Source organism: Hemicordylus capensis, chromosome 6 (assembly GCF_027244095.1).
Source record: "Hemicordylus capensis ecotype Gifberg chromosome 6, rHemCap1.1.pri, whole genome shotgun sequence".
Taxonomy (NCBI): domain Eukaryota; kingdom Metazoa; phylum Chordata; class Lepidosauria; order Squamata; family Cordylidae; genus Hemicordylus; species Hemicordylus capensis.
The window spans coordinates 21,335,010-21,348,969 of record NC_069662.1 but is presented as its reverse complement, the minus strand read 5'-3'; the positions used below and the strand labels follow the sequence as shown (position 1 = coordinate 21,348,969).

The 13,960-nt window shown below is 44.7% G+C and overlaps 1 protein-coding gene across 1 annotated transcript; it reads right to left on the bottom strand.

The window, feature by feature from the left end:
* Positions 1-4,287: 4,287 nt before the first annotated feature.
* LOC128331892 (platelet glycoprotein VI-like) lies at positions 4,288-12,313 on the bottom strand. Its single transcript, XM_053265888.1, has 4 exons — positions 12,147-12,313; positions 10,619-10,909; positions 6,760-6,873; positions 4,288-5,006 (listed from the first exon to the last, which is right to left on the bottom strand). Exons 1-4 carry the CDS (start codon positions 12,289-12,291, stop codon positions 4,993-4,995), a joined length of 564 nt encoding a protein of 187 aa, XP_053121863.1. The 5' UTR covers positions 12,292-12,313; the 3' UTR covers positions 4,288-4,992.
* Between the last annotated feature and the right edge of the window lie 1,647 nt (positions 12,314-13,960).

The following is a 13,960-nucleotide window of genomic DNA, read 5'->3' as shown; positions in this document are numbered from 1 at the left end:
CTGTGGCCCGTTTGTGCATGCATGGTGGCCATTTTTTAAAAAGAATTTTTTTTAAAAAAAATGGCCACCGTGCATGTGCAAATGGCCTCTGTGAGGCCCCGGAAAAACTAATTAATTGGGTGAGGGTTTGAGAGAGAGGACAACTAGATGACAGACAGAATTGGTTAAATTCATTCTGGAACAATAACGTACAAGATAAAGCACTGTTTTATTTGGTACAATCAGTGTTATATTGTGATTCTTGATTGTGTTTTGTTTTTCTTTTTGAATTGAACTGTTATTTTTGGTATAAGAACAATTTAATGACTTTCAGTTATCAAATAAAATAAAATTTGGGGAATTTTTTTTAACAAAGGGATTTTGAGTGCATATTTGTTTATTTTATTTGTTTCTTGCATTTAGACAGTATACTGCCTTATATACAAATCTCTGGGTGGTTTATAGATTAAAACCATAAACAGCAATTAAAACTTTAAGTCATTTAAAACAATTTAAAATAATGGTCCAAAAAACGCACTGCTGCAGGCTACTTGCCCAGAAGGAGCAGCCAGCAGCGGCAGGAGCAGTGGTGGGAGGTGGCAAGGAAAGCAAGTGTGTGGCCAGGTAGGTGACAGAGACTGTCCACCCACCTGCTAGGAGGTGCCTGCCCACACAGGTGAAGGGGGAGGGCGCTGCTGAAGCTAGGCTTTGCCTGGGGTACCATCAATTCTTGGAATTGAACTTTATTTTGAAACCGCAAGTTCTTTTTGGTGGTTTCAAAGTCTGGGTACCTTCTGGTGGCACTTCTTTTTTCTGCATCGCCTCCAGTAGTTTCTTTTGCAACTCGGGATTCTTGATTCTACACAAAAGCTCATCTCTTGGTGCTTCCTTCAGGAACCCCACCAAATGAAACCTAGCTGCCAGGCAGCTCCTTCAAACTTGGAAGGAATTCTGAAATGTGTTCTCCTTCCATTGGATCCCTTGAGTGGAATTCATATTGTTCCACCAGGGTCTTTCCCAGACGGAAACTTTACTTTGCTTCACCACAGGGAGGGTGGGTGTGCATTTACATATTGGCCAGATTGACGTTGAAGTCTGTGCGAGATATCAGGAAGCACTCCATACACGATTTGGGTTTCCCCCATATGCATTGGAGCTTAGCTCGCATTATGTCAGTGGTAAACATCCCACTTTTAATGTCATTTTTTAAAGCTAATTCAAAATATCCTATATACCATGACATTTCTTCCGAGCTGTATGGAGCGGCCATACTGATAAACAGCCTTTAAGAAAAGGCTTTCTCACTTTTATAACTTATTTTTTTAAAAAATTGGCTCAGTAATCTTGTGGAACTTTGACTAACAGAAGAGGGAACAATCGAACAGCTCATCTTCTCAAGTTTCTGCAAGACCCATTGCCTGAACTGCAAAAAGAGAGTGAGTGTGTGAGAGAGTGATTTGTAAGAGCCAAATTGCTGGTCCTAAACACCCCCACCCCTGCACAGTGGTGGTTCTGCCCTTTGAACTGTGAGATGGATGTGCTGCAATCTCTTAACTGGGTCACCAACCCTTTGAGGGCTACAGCCCTTTTTCAGAAGGAGAGACTCCCCTCCTCCCAGTGGAGATGGTTTGGGGCTTGGACAAGAAAAATCTGTTTCCCACAGAAATTTGCTCAGGTCACATACTTGTTGACAATGAACAAAGAACTTAAGCAAGCTAGAAAGGCATTTTATTTATTTATTTATTTAACACATTTTAATACTGCCTCAAGTGCAAGTTCTCTGGGTGGTTTACAAGACAATTTAATGAAGTTTGATGAAGCCAACAATCATTCTTGAAGCCTTTTGTGATGCAAACAGATAGTATGTTCAGAAATAAATATAATGAATTTTCCAATTTTTGCTTGCTGAAAGGTAATATGTCAGTCCTGGTGAATTCCTTCATGTAGACCTCAAAATCAAAGCTTATCTCCTGCAAACCTCCTCATTCCAAAACATACCATTTTATTTGTTGCATGTTTAAATCTCCAAAGGTTTGAAATAATTCTAGAAGAAAGGGCAAACTTTATCTTTCTTACACTAAACAAGTCTTAAGGCATTTGTAATGACTTAGATAAAGGTTTGCATAATTTAAGGAGGATCCACATTTATATGAGGTGAATGCAGGTTATATTAGTGCAAAATTGTTGATTTTATGAAAACACTACAGAGATTATTCAAATCCCTATTTCCTTTGCTGAAATGCACTGTCATACATAAAGATATTGGAATGGCATAAGATAACTGCCCCAAGGGTGGTCATGTTAACAGTGACAAAGGGTTGTGTAGTGAACAGCCTCCTCTACCCTAAAGAGTTAACTGGAAGTGAACTCTGTCCTGACTGACAGGCAGTGACCTCTAGGGATCAGCCACTCAGCACACGGTGGGTGGGACCTAGAGGGCCTTGCAGTAGGAAGAGAAGGGTTTCTTTGTTCTTAGTTGGAGCCAGGCGGGGCTTTGCAACAGGTTGTTGGCCAGGCAAATGTCTGCAACAAGGAGGACTGCAATCCTGGGACATTAGGAATGCAGGGGCCTGAAGTCTCTACCATGGATTTGGTGAATTCAGGAAGGAAGCCAGGGCTTTGGCTTTGAGGAAAGGTTTAGCCTAGGGAACAGTTTGTTAGTAAGCTCGCATTAGATTTCTTATTTTCCTTTTGTGTGCCTTGCATGACCTTGCAACTGTTTTATTGTGTTTTATCTGTAATGTAACAAACTAAGAAACACTAGCCTGCACCCAGCTATCCATCCAGGGCACTGCAAAAAATCTCTGTGTGCTGTAAAGGTTCCTATATCCCTGTCCCTTGCAACTGGGGTGCTTTTTGATGTATTCTTGCAACTACTGAATGTTTCTTTTACCTGTAACTAAAAGCTGAGAAAATCTCAGATGGAAGCAGGCTGTAGTATTTTGAATAAAAGTTTTTTCTTTTTTTGTTCTTTGCAAATCTTAACCAGCCTCTTGAGTGGATTTTTAACTCAGGAAAGGGCTTGCTCTGCTGCAACACATGTCTCACGTTTGTTTGCTCAGCAACTCTACCAGGTTTTCTCATCACATGTGGGCTGCACATGGAAGGTTTTTTTGGTACTTCCCCATTGGTGAATAGAAGGAAAATTCCCTGGAATTTCACCCACACCGGAGGGGGGGTGGGGCGGATTAAAATATGTTAAAAAGTGGGCGTGGTGGCAGCGATTGAGCTACTAAAGGAACAATTTACATTTAAAGGAGCAGCCCTTGTGGATGAAAGCAAGAGAGGGGATGATTCAGCATGTTTCTTCCCCTCATGTGAGTTTGCTTTGAGACAAAGCCTGGGTTAAATCTGCTACAGGTTGTATCCAAGGGAGGTTATCCTAAGTGCCAGTGCTTAGTCCAGGAATCGAGTTAGAAAAGCTGAGAGAGCCTCAAATGGAAGCAGTCTGTATTATTATGTATTATTATTATTTTTACATATATATCCTGCTCTTCCTCCAAGGAGCCCAGAGCGGTGTACTACATACTTACGTTTCTCCTCACAGCAACCCTGTGAAGTAGGCTAGGCTGAGAGAGAAGTGACTGGCCCAGAGTCACCCAGCAAGTCTCATGGCTGAATGGGGATTTGAACTCGGGTCTCCCCCGTCCTAGTCCAGCACTCTAACCACTACACCATGCTGTAGTGTTTTGAATAAAGGTTCCCCTCATGTGAGCTTGCTTTGAGACAAAGCCTGGGTTAAATCTGCTATGGGTTGTATCCAAGGGAGGTTATCCTGACTAAGTGACAGTGCTTAGTCCAGGAAACAAGTTAGTCATGACTAACTCAAGTCCCATTAATTTTAGTGGCCAACATCCTGACTAACCAAGTACTGGTACAATAAGAGAAGCACAAGTGCTTTTGAAGAGTTCCAGACTAACGCAGCGGGGTGTGTGTGTGTGTGAGAGAGAGAGAGAATTTTGATGATCTCCCTTTCCTCAGGAAGCCCTTTGTGTCACCCAATAAAATGCCCCTGAGGGTGGTGCAACCCTCAAGGACATATTTTTAGGTGGCACAGATCACTTCCTGGGGAAGGGGAGGCCATCAAAATTTGCCCCCCCCCCCGAGCCAGCAGCATTACTGACCTAGTGGAACTTTTTAGAAGTGCTGGTGTACTGGTGCTTTTTAAACCAGCCTTAAGATGTGTGTCTGTAGAACTCAGGGGTACTCCAAGGTCCCAGGAATGCCCCCATCCCTGAATAGCGCTGCCTATTGACCCTTCCTGGTACTGCTGTTAGCCACTGCTGCATAGACACAGGACCCGGGGAGTCTTCAAAACCAGAAAACTTTACTTTAAAGTAGTTCAAGTCAAAACAATAATTATTTTGGAAAATTTAGTACAAATCAGCAACCATATGAGTAAAGGAATAAATAAAATATGAGAAAATGTATCCAATTTATCCTGTACAAGAGTCCTCTTGCAATTACCCCTAGTCAGTTTCTTCAGCAGGCCTGGCTTGTCTCTTGCTCAGCCTCAGGTCCTGCTCTTCCTTTCCAGTTCTAGGGGTTCAATCCCAGACTGTTCCTTCAGCTGCTTCAATTCAGTCCTCCAAAGAGTCACAACTTTCCCAGTGATTTCTCAGCTCTCTTTCCAGTTCCTCTAACCAACTCCTTCACTTGTACTTTTCTGCTCTCCAACTTGTCCTGCACTAAAGCTCTGCTGAAGGCAGCCTCCTTATAGTCTCTTTTTACCTCCAAATATTTTCAAGCAAACCAATCAAAACAATTCAAGTTCCTACCCATTCTTTTAAAACATACCCAGTCAAATCAAATCCCCTCTTCCCTCCAAAATCAAACCATTACACGTCTTCTCCCTCCAAATATAACTAGAACAGGAGCTGTGAGCTTTTGACCCCTGCGCAGCTTTTTAACATAGGGAGTAAGCAAAGCAATTGCAATATAGAAGTCCTCTATACAAAAAGAGGAGGTTCAGGCTTCATTCCTTCACAAGGGGCTATTCCTTCAGTATCTTCTTCAGCTTCTTGGTTCTACAGGAAACAAAAAAGAGAACTGAGGTGCAATCCTGCTGCCACTTTTTCTAGAGCAATTGCAATGGGAATCCGAAGTTGCTCTGAAACAGGTTTGCACAGCTTCTTCTGTAGATGTTGGACTACAGCTCCCATCTGCCCTGACTTGCCCACTGTAGCTGGGGATGATGAGAGTTGTAGTCCCAAAGCAGCCCTGCCCAGAAACAATAAATAACTTCTGAATGACAGTTTCAGAGCAGAGCGGAATGACCAATGGAGCTACCAATGGACCACCTGAAGAATGGCCCTTGGTCCTCTATCCCCAGCTCCACTCAATGTAGCCTACTGCCTAAAAATAAAATAGTCAGGCAGGATCACAGTGTTATGTCAAAGCTATCATTTCATCCAGGTATAGTCCCAGTGCAGTCCTTATTGTCATTTCTGGTATTGAATTTAATTGCTTTCCACTCTAACAGCCACTGTTGTGCCTGCAGGACTTTCAACATAGAGATGCACTGATAGAGAGACTGCTCTACATTCATCCATAGAGAACTGCGGCTAACAGGGCTTTAGAAGACATTGCAGGCTATGTCTTTCCATTTCTATAGCCGCCTGATATATTTGTGTGTGTGCGCGTGTGTGCTTTGTTCCAAGGTGAAGATTTGTAGACAGAGGCTGACATACTTTGCAACGTTACATGCATGATACAACTTAACGTTTTGCAAGTTGTGCAACTGTGCCCTTGCGCAAGCACAAAGATCAGGCAAAGAGTTGCACAACTGTGTGGCTATTGAAAATAATGGTTGAACTGTGACACAATTGCATTTTTGCACTTGTTGCACATGAGCAGGAGTGTACTTGTGCAACTGCATGAGCATAATGTTACAATGCACAGGTAACATTATGCAGTATGTCAGACAGGGCTGTTGGCAGGGGAATTAGTTGTGATAAGGATGTTTGTTCATAGGAAGTCTCTTATCATGTTGTTTTCTTTCATGGGCAGTGGAACCCGCAGATCAGAAAGACCTCATGGAGTTCTTCAGCCAGTTTTATTTTCAGATCAGAGTTGCTTTTCCCCCCGCCGCCACGTGTTTTCTAACCCTTAGAATATTGTCTTGCTGTAGTAAGCCTCTTGCTTCATATCTGCTGGGATGTATATTGCTCTCCATTAGAAATGTTCTGCATCAGGATCACCCAAATGCATTTCTGTATCCTATAAATTAAGCCAATGCACATACAGACTTTTATTTACCCAAAAGGAAGAGGACTCTGAATACCAGTCCTTATAACAACCTATCCAGAGGTCCACTTACTCTTTCTCCTTTTTAGCCTACTTTGCAGTTGGCTTATGAGAACACCTGGCATTCTGTGTTTGTCTGTCCATGTGTGTCCCCCCATCTTCGCAATGCCGGGACTAATATGAGCCAAAATCAGGTACAGTTGTAGGGACACATAGGGACACCTCAGTGGCATAGTTTGTAACAATGTCATCCATCCCAGTACAAGATGGTGGACGTGTAATGTTTGAGGTGCAAGTTGGCTAATGTCTGAACCACCTAAACGATTTGAGCCAAAATTTGCTACAGCTGTAGGGAAACATAGGGACACTTCAAACTCATAGTTTGCAATGCTGTCACCCACCCCAGTTCAAGATGGCATACATGTGAACATTTGAGGTGCAATTAGGCTGACTTGTTCACCACCTAACCGGTTTGGACCAAATTTAGTCCAGTTGTAGGGATAGTGAAAGGAAAGTAGGCAAATTAGTTCTTACTAGAACAACGATTCAATATGAAGGGCAGGAACAGCAGCAGGAGAACCAGGATGAGAAGGCCCGAGGCACGGATTGTCCATATGATTATTCTGTGCAAATGATCAGAATCCACATCTGTAAAATTAGAGATGTCATGAGTTGGAGGCACACTGCTATGCGTTGTCGTGCCAGCTTTAGACAGACAGTGCTTAAAGGCTAAAGCCAAAGAAATTGGCCTTCTCTCTCTCTCTCTCTCTCTCTCTCTCTCTCTCTCTCTCACACACACACACACACACACACACCGCTTTTTCTGTGGTAGCAGCCAGAGCTAGGTAAATTGGGAGGACAGGGAAGAGCACCCCTGCAATGTTTTTGCATGAACAACTTATGTGCACTTATTTTAAACGGAAATATTGGTATAGTCCTCCTGAAATGGAGGATACAGACAGGAAGTGTACTGCTGTCTGTCCTATATCATATGTCCATAACTGTATGTGTTTACAGGTCTGTATGTGCTGTACACAGACTGTACATGTGGGATCAATGTGCATTAGGGAGATGGCATGGACCACACATACCCGAAGTATCAAAAACATTTCCTTATTAGAAATTGCAAAAAATCACAATGCCTGCAGGAGAGTAAGAGACATAGGCCAAATTCAGACGTAACCTGAAACGGGATCTTGGCAAACCTGCAGTTTCAATTTTAAACTGTAAATCACACCACAGACATTCGTCCAACCGTGGTCTGGCAACCTCCAGTTCTAGGAGTGGGAAGCCCCTCCCTGCTGCTTGGCTGTGGAGGCTGATCCCAGCAAGCTCCATGTCCAGACTGTGGGCAAAGTGTCAGCATGCCAGCAGAGCAGCTGTGATTGGTCACGATCTGGAAAGAGGTGTGCCAAGCATGATAGTGCATTTTTGAAGCAGTCCGTCCACCTTTGGCATGGAAAGGACATTTACATCTCTTTAAATGTCATGCCACACCAGCACTTCTTCCAACAGTGATGGTACCACCGGCCTCCAAAGAGTGCTGCACCAAAATAGTCCCCCACAAGCCTGATTTGGGGAGGGGAGGGGAGTCTGGGGTGGCGCTATTTCCGTGTTACTTAGGAGAGGGAAGGGAACATGATGACTTCCTCGGAGGGGATATGTATATGAGGGAGGGCAAAGGATCTTGGCGGTTCTATCCTGCTCTGACTTGGGATTATTTTGTGAGGGATCACCCCGGCAAGGCAGTCCATGCAGATCAAACTACACTCCTGCTCCAGCTTGCTGCCAGTGGGCTATCCCTCTCATGAGAGGACCAGTCTACTGGTGGGGACCATGGGGCTGTAAAGCCGAGGTCTTCCATTGGACTGCGTGCTCATGAGCTGAGCTAATCCAACATACGGGGCCCCATTTTGTGGGGCCCCCATCTCTTTTATCAAAGATAAGAACTTTTTCATTGTAACCCCTCCCTCCCCTAGGAAACCTTGCATGGACCCAAAGGAGTTTTTGATGCTCCATGTGTCAGAGCATGGCAGTGTGTGCAGACAGGGAGAACATCAGGTGTGGGGATGGATATTTACACCCATTCAAAATTCCTGGGTCTGGCCCTGCATTGTGCTGTATGCAGATCTGCCGGCGTGGGGAATCGTGGGAGAGGGGTACCCTGATTTCCAGAAACCCCAGGAGAGTGGGGTGGTCATTTCAGAGCACAAGCCGGGGTGCATATATCCACATGGGCAGATGGGATTCCAGGGGACACACTTTGACAGCTACCTGGTGGCAGTCATCAAGACAGGGAGAGCAGTTGCTGGGTACCCATCCCCACGGCTTTCCTCCATAGAGCAATCTGGCTCGATATAGAGCCCCAGTGGCCTGACACTCTTGTGAGAGAGCTATCTGTGGGAGAAGAGATTGTTTTCTCATTGTGCATTACATGCAATTCTGCCTGGCAACTCTCTCCCCACAGATGGTTCTTCTCATGAGTTGTGAGGGGTTGTCCCCATGGCCTGGCACTTTCTTGAACGATCAGAGTCCACCCTGGGTTGGCATCTGTCATCATCACATATGAAGAATATGCCTTCTCAGTGATGGCAGTGCTGATACTGCTGCCTGGGCCTTCTCATGAATAAGCCTAGGGACCACACCCCTCCAAGGGGAAGGGGATGCCCCCCCCTTCACCAACCTTTCTGAGAAAAGAAGTAGAAACTCACTGCTGAAGAATCCCTGGTTGGGGCTGCCTCTTAAACCCGACCCCGGGTACCATGCCCCCCACCAAGCCATATGTTCCTGTTCCAGCACTGTGATGGGGTGCCCTGCTTCTATTGCCACCTGGAGTGTTTGTGCTTGTGAGGCACATACAACATTGTTGCTTTATTCTTGGGGAACAAAACCCTTTGTGTCCCTCCTGCCATTCAGCCATTCAGCCTTGTGTCCCTCCTGCCATTCAGTTGACTCAGCCTTCCATCCTTCCGAGGTCGGTAAAATGAGTACCCAGAATGTTGGGGGCAATATGCTAAATCATTGTAAACCGCTTAGAGAGCTCCGGCTGTATATAAATGTAAGTGCTATTGCTATTGCTATTCCATATCCTTTCCCTCCTGCTTGCCAGGTGGGGGGAGCAAGTATCAGAGTGCCCCTGTGTGACTTCACCATTTGACAGGCTGAGAAATTTGGGATGGGATGTGGTGGTGCCCCTTTTGCTGGGCTACTGTATTTCTGGATAGGTAACAGGAGGGGCTGGGCTGGTGCTCAGAGAGCTGGCCAGTGAGATGCGCTGCATGGGAACAATCTCGGATGGGTTTGCATCACCCCTTCTACTATTGTGGTATCAGCCGAAAACCGCAGTTATAGCTGCTTTTGGGTTCAGATGTAACATTTTGGCAGCCAAACCTCTGGTCTCAGAGGTAAACCTTATCGCAAACTGAAGGTTCAAATTGGAGTTTGCTGAGCCAAACGACAGGTCGCTTTTGTCTCAAAACCATGGTTTCACGAATTCAGACATAATGGATTTCCAACCTCTGCCCTGGTTATCTCTTGTTTCATGTTATCTGAATTTGGCCAAACTTTTAAAATGCTGCTCCCTTGGTGTGAGAAACACTTTGGGACAAGAATGCCATCATACCTCTTTGCACATAACAATTGTGTCCCAGCTCACCTCTGCCTGCCAAAGTGTCCCATGGAATATTTTATTTTTTATTATATTTATTTATCATATTTGGTCAGCATAGCTGGGCTGGGACAGGACTGGGCCATCCAGGATGAAATCCCACTGTGTCTCCCTTGGATAAGATCACCAACCTCTCTGCTGGCTTGTCTCCTGTGCCCTTAACAGCAGCTTGAAAATATTTTATTCTCCCACACCCACCATGTTTTCTCTCCCTGTTAGGAAAAAACCTCACCAGCTGAATTTTCCCATGTCAAATTTCTCTCAAAGGCAGCTGAAAAATGGCTGTCTTTTTGCTCCACTTTTTGCCCCATCCAACTGAGTTGTACATGTCTTGTGTTTAGAAGGAGATAATTAATGAATTAAGATGCCCAATCTTCATAAATCAAACACTGGCAGACAGGATATGCCTTACTAATGGTGACAGGAGGGTATCTCAACTGGGGATAGAGGGTCAGGAGGGTACTGGGTCAAGAGGGTATTGCAGCACTCTCAACTGGGTATTGCAGCAGCAGCCACTGGGGAGGCTGCTAGTTGTGCTTCCAGTGTTGCCGTAGTCTTGTCCCATTGTGGCAACCAATGTCCTCCCCAGCAGTGCTACAGCTTCCATGTCCACAGCAGTGATGCTGCAGTTCTTTCCCATCACCATTAGCACACCGTGAATCATGTCAGCCAGTATGACTAATTAGAGGGTTATAACGAGGACATAATAAATACCAGATAGCACACCTGATATCAAAAGCTCCAGGGGGTCACTGCAGACTGAGAACCCAGCAAGTCTTGTCGTAAATGCATAGCTGCAGGTATAGTTCCCTTGGTGCCCCCAGTTGACGTTGCTGATGAAAAATTCACCCACGTTCCTGTCATTCTCCATGGGCCATTTTGCTGCTGGGTCTCCATCCTTATGGAGATAGAACTTGGCAGGTCCACCTTGAATTTCACACTGGATCTTGACTTGTCCTCCGAGGGCAACAGACCCAGTGGGGCTCTTTGAAATGGTAGGTCTGGTCAATTTGGGATCTGTGCACAAAAGGAATCAGGAAATGAGATGGTGACCATCACAAGATGCTGTCCTCTCCTCAGCCATAGGCTGGGTGATTTATCAAGAACATTCAGTCTTACCCACCAAATGTCAACGTTGGGGGCAAATTTCTGCTTCGGAGGGATGCTTTTTGCTGGGACATTGCCATGGACATTGTCTCAGTTCTTGGGGTGGGGCATGCTTGCATATATTTATGCCTGTATACTGGCTTGGGGGTACAGTTGTTGTGTTTGTCTCCTCCTCACTTCCTGTCTTGAATTTCAGACTGAGAGGTTCTCCCTCTCTCTGCATGTTAGCCTGTTTATTGTTTTCTTAGCCTATGTTTTTAATTAGTAATAAATATCAAACTCTAGTTTCTCAGTAAAAGTTGGCTTCCTGTTCAATAACTTACAGTATAGATAAGTAATTTCTCTCCAACCTTTTTTGGCAGGAAAACAGGGTGGGGGCAAAGAATTAGTTGCTCTTCACCCAAACCATGGTCCTAATCTGGATCAATCTTCCCTGCAGCCACTATTTCAAAGGGGTGGGTGGGTGAGAAACCCATGTTGGGCAGTGATGCTCAAACTTTGTCTCTCCCAGATGTTGTTGGGCTTCATCTCACATAACCCACAGCTACAACAGCCCTTGAGAACCCCTGATGTAGAGGATGACATTGTTGTGCTTCATGTGCCATCCAGTTTGACTCTGGCTGTTGAAGGGAAGAAAAGCCTCAGCAGTGAGGGGCCCATTTTAAAATCTCGTCTCCAGGCCCACTCCAACCTTGCTACACCCATGTACAACTCCCATCATTCTCAGCAATTGTGGTGGTGGGTTATGGGGTTTGTAGTCTAATTTCTGGGGACCCTGTATTGGGAACTGCTTTGTACTGGTATTTAGAGGCATCTTGCCTCCAAGGCTGGAGGTGGCCTATAGCCATAAGACTAGTAGCCATTGCTAGACCTGTCCTCCATGAATTTGTCCAAGTCCCCATTAAAGACATCCATGCTAGTGGCCATCAGCACATCCCATGGCAGAGAATTCCATAGTTTAATTATGCACGGTGTGGAAAAGTACTTCCTTTTGTTGGTCCTAAATTTCCTGGCAGTCAGTTTCATGGGATGACCCCTGGTTCTAGTGTTGTGCGAGAGGAAGGAAATTTTCTCTCTGTTCAAAATCAAACAGTATGACTAATTGAAGTGTTGGAGGACCAGGAAGATATAAAGCTATAGAGCACACCTGATACCAGAAGCTCCAGGGGATCACTGGGTGCTGAGAACACAAAAGGTCTCTCCCTCAGAGCATAGCTGCAGGTATAGTTTCCGTTGTGTCCCCAGTTGATGCTGCTGATGGCAAATTCACCCATATCCCAATTAGACTCCATGGGCCACTTTGTTGTTGGGTCTCCAGGCTTATGGAGATAGAAGCTGGCAGGTCCACCTTGAACTTCGCACCGGATCTTGATTTGTTTTCCAAGAAAAACAGATCCACTGGAATTCGTTGAAATGGCAGGTCTGGTTAAGCTGGGATCTGTGTACAGGAGAAAACAGGAAATGAGAGGCTGACCATTACAAGGCTGGGCCCTCTCATGATGTCATCAGCCCAAGGGAAGAGTTGTTTATCAGAGCTTTTTGTCTAGGGATCAGACAGCAAATGGTTCCTTTGGGACAGAGAGCTGCTTGTTGAGGGTTGGGGTTGATCTTCAGCAGGAAAATGGCGTGGGGGAAAAGGTTAAAGCCTCCCTCCACCCCCACTGAGTTCCTAATTAGGCTTATAAAAGAATATTCTCCTGCGTTATTTAGCATAGGAGAGAATATTTTGCAGACGATAATTATTCTACCCATTCTATTAAATGCATCTTAAAACATTCTTTTACAGTTCTTCCACCAAGACCTCTTTATCACACAAAGATAAAATACCAGGTGTTACAAGTTAAAACCAAACCAAACTGGTTTCAGTGTCAAAAACACCACTGTCAGTTGCTTACACAAACCAAATATCACAGCAGTGCTTAAATCCCCTTTTCCCCCTGCCTACAGCTTATCTCGAATGGAAATTAAGCACTGCTGTGATATTTGGTTTGTGGAAGGAACTGAGATGGTGCTTTTGAACTGACCCTTTGACATTGAAACCAGTTTTGATTTGTTTTGCTTTAACTTGTAACATCTGGTATTTTATCTTTGCATAATCAAGAGGTCTAGATGGAAGAGTTGCTAAGAGTCAATATGTGCTTTGCACCCCCAATTTATCAATTTATTCTTTTACAAGTCTAGTCCTAATCTGGATTGTGTTTTCTCAATGACTGCTATGTTAAAGTGGGACATATAGAAGTTGTGTTTACCATCTCTAGTTTGACTGTGCCTGTTGAAAGGCTTAGAACTTTCCAGGGTGGTGGACAGAAGCCAGAGGACATTGTGCCCCAAGAGTGCCTGGACCTAGCCCTTCATTCCCTCTCTTGATTCATTTTTAAATTGTATCAATCAAAGATGAATATTGAAAATGAAACTATTTCCTCACTGTGCTGCTGTCAAATCCTTTAGCGGGATAAATGGTGGCATTGCTGTTTCCAGTGGGTTAGTGGGTGCACTCACAGCAGGGGCATAGCAAGGTTGGAGTGGGCCCAGAGACAATAATTAAAAATGCCCCCCCCCATTGAAGCTCAGCTCATGAAGTGAAAAAATCTTAAATGAGGCTGAATAGTGGTAACAAAAAGCATATCTATCTATCTATCTATCTATCTATCTATCTATCTATCTATCTATCTATCTCCTCTGTGCCACAATCATAAACTATTCTTAAAAAAGGTTTTGTAAATTGTGGACGATGCAAGTCATTTAATGGTACTAGAGAAAGACATGCTGTTCTAGTAGCTCCAGGTCTGAACACTCACATCAATTTTGGAGGATGAATACAACTAAAGGAAGCCTGGGCAGCTGCGCAGCTGGGGGAGTCAGTCATGTGACTTGCCTCTGGGGGGGGCCAAGGCAGTGGGCCCTCAGACAATTGTCTCCCCTTGCCTTATAATAGTTATGCCCCTGACTCACACCAAACCC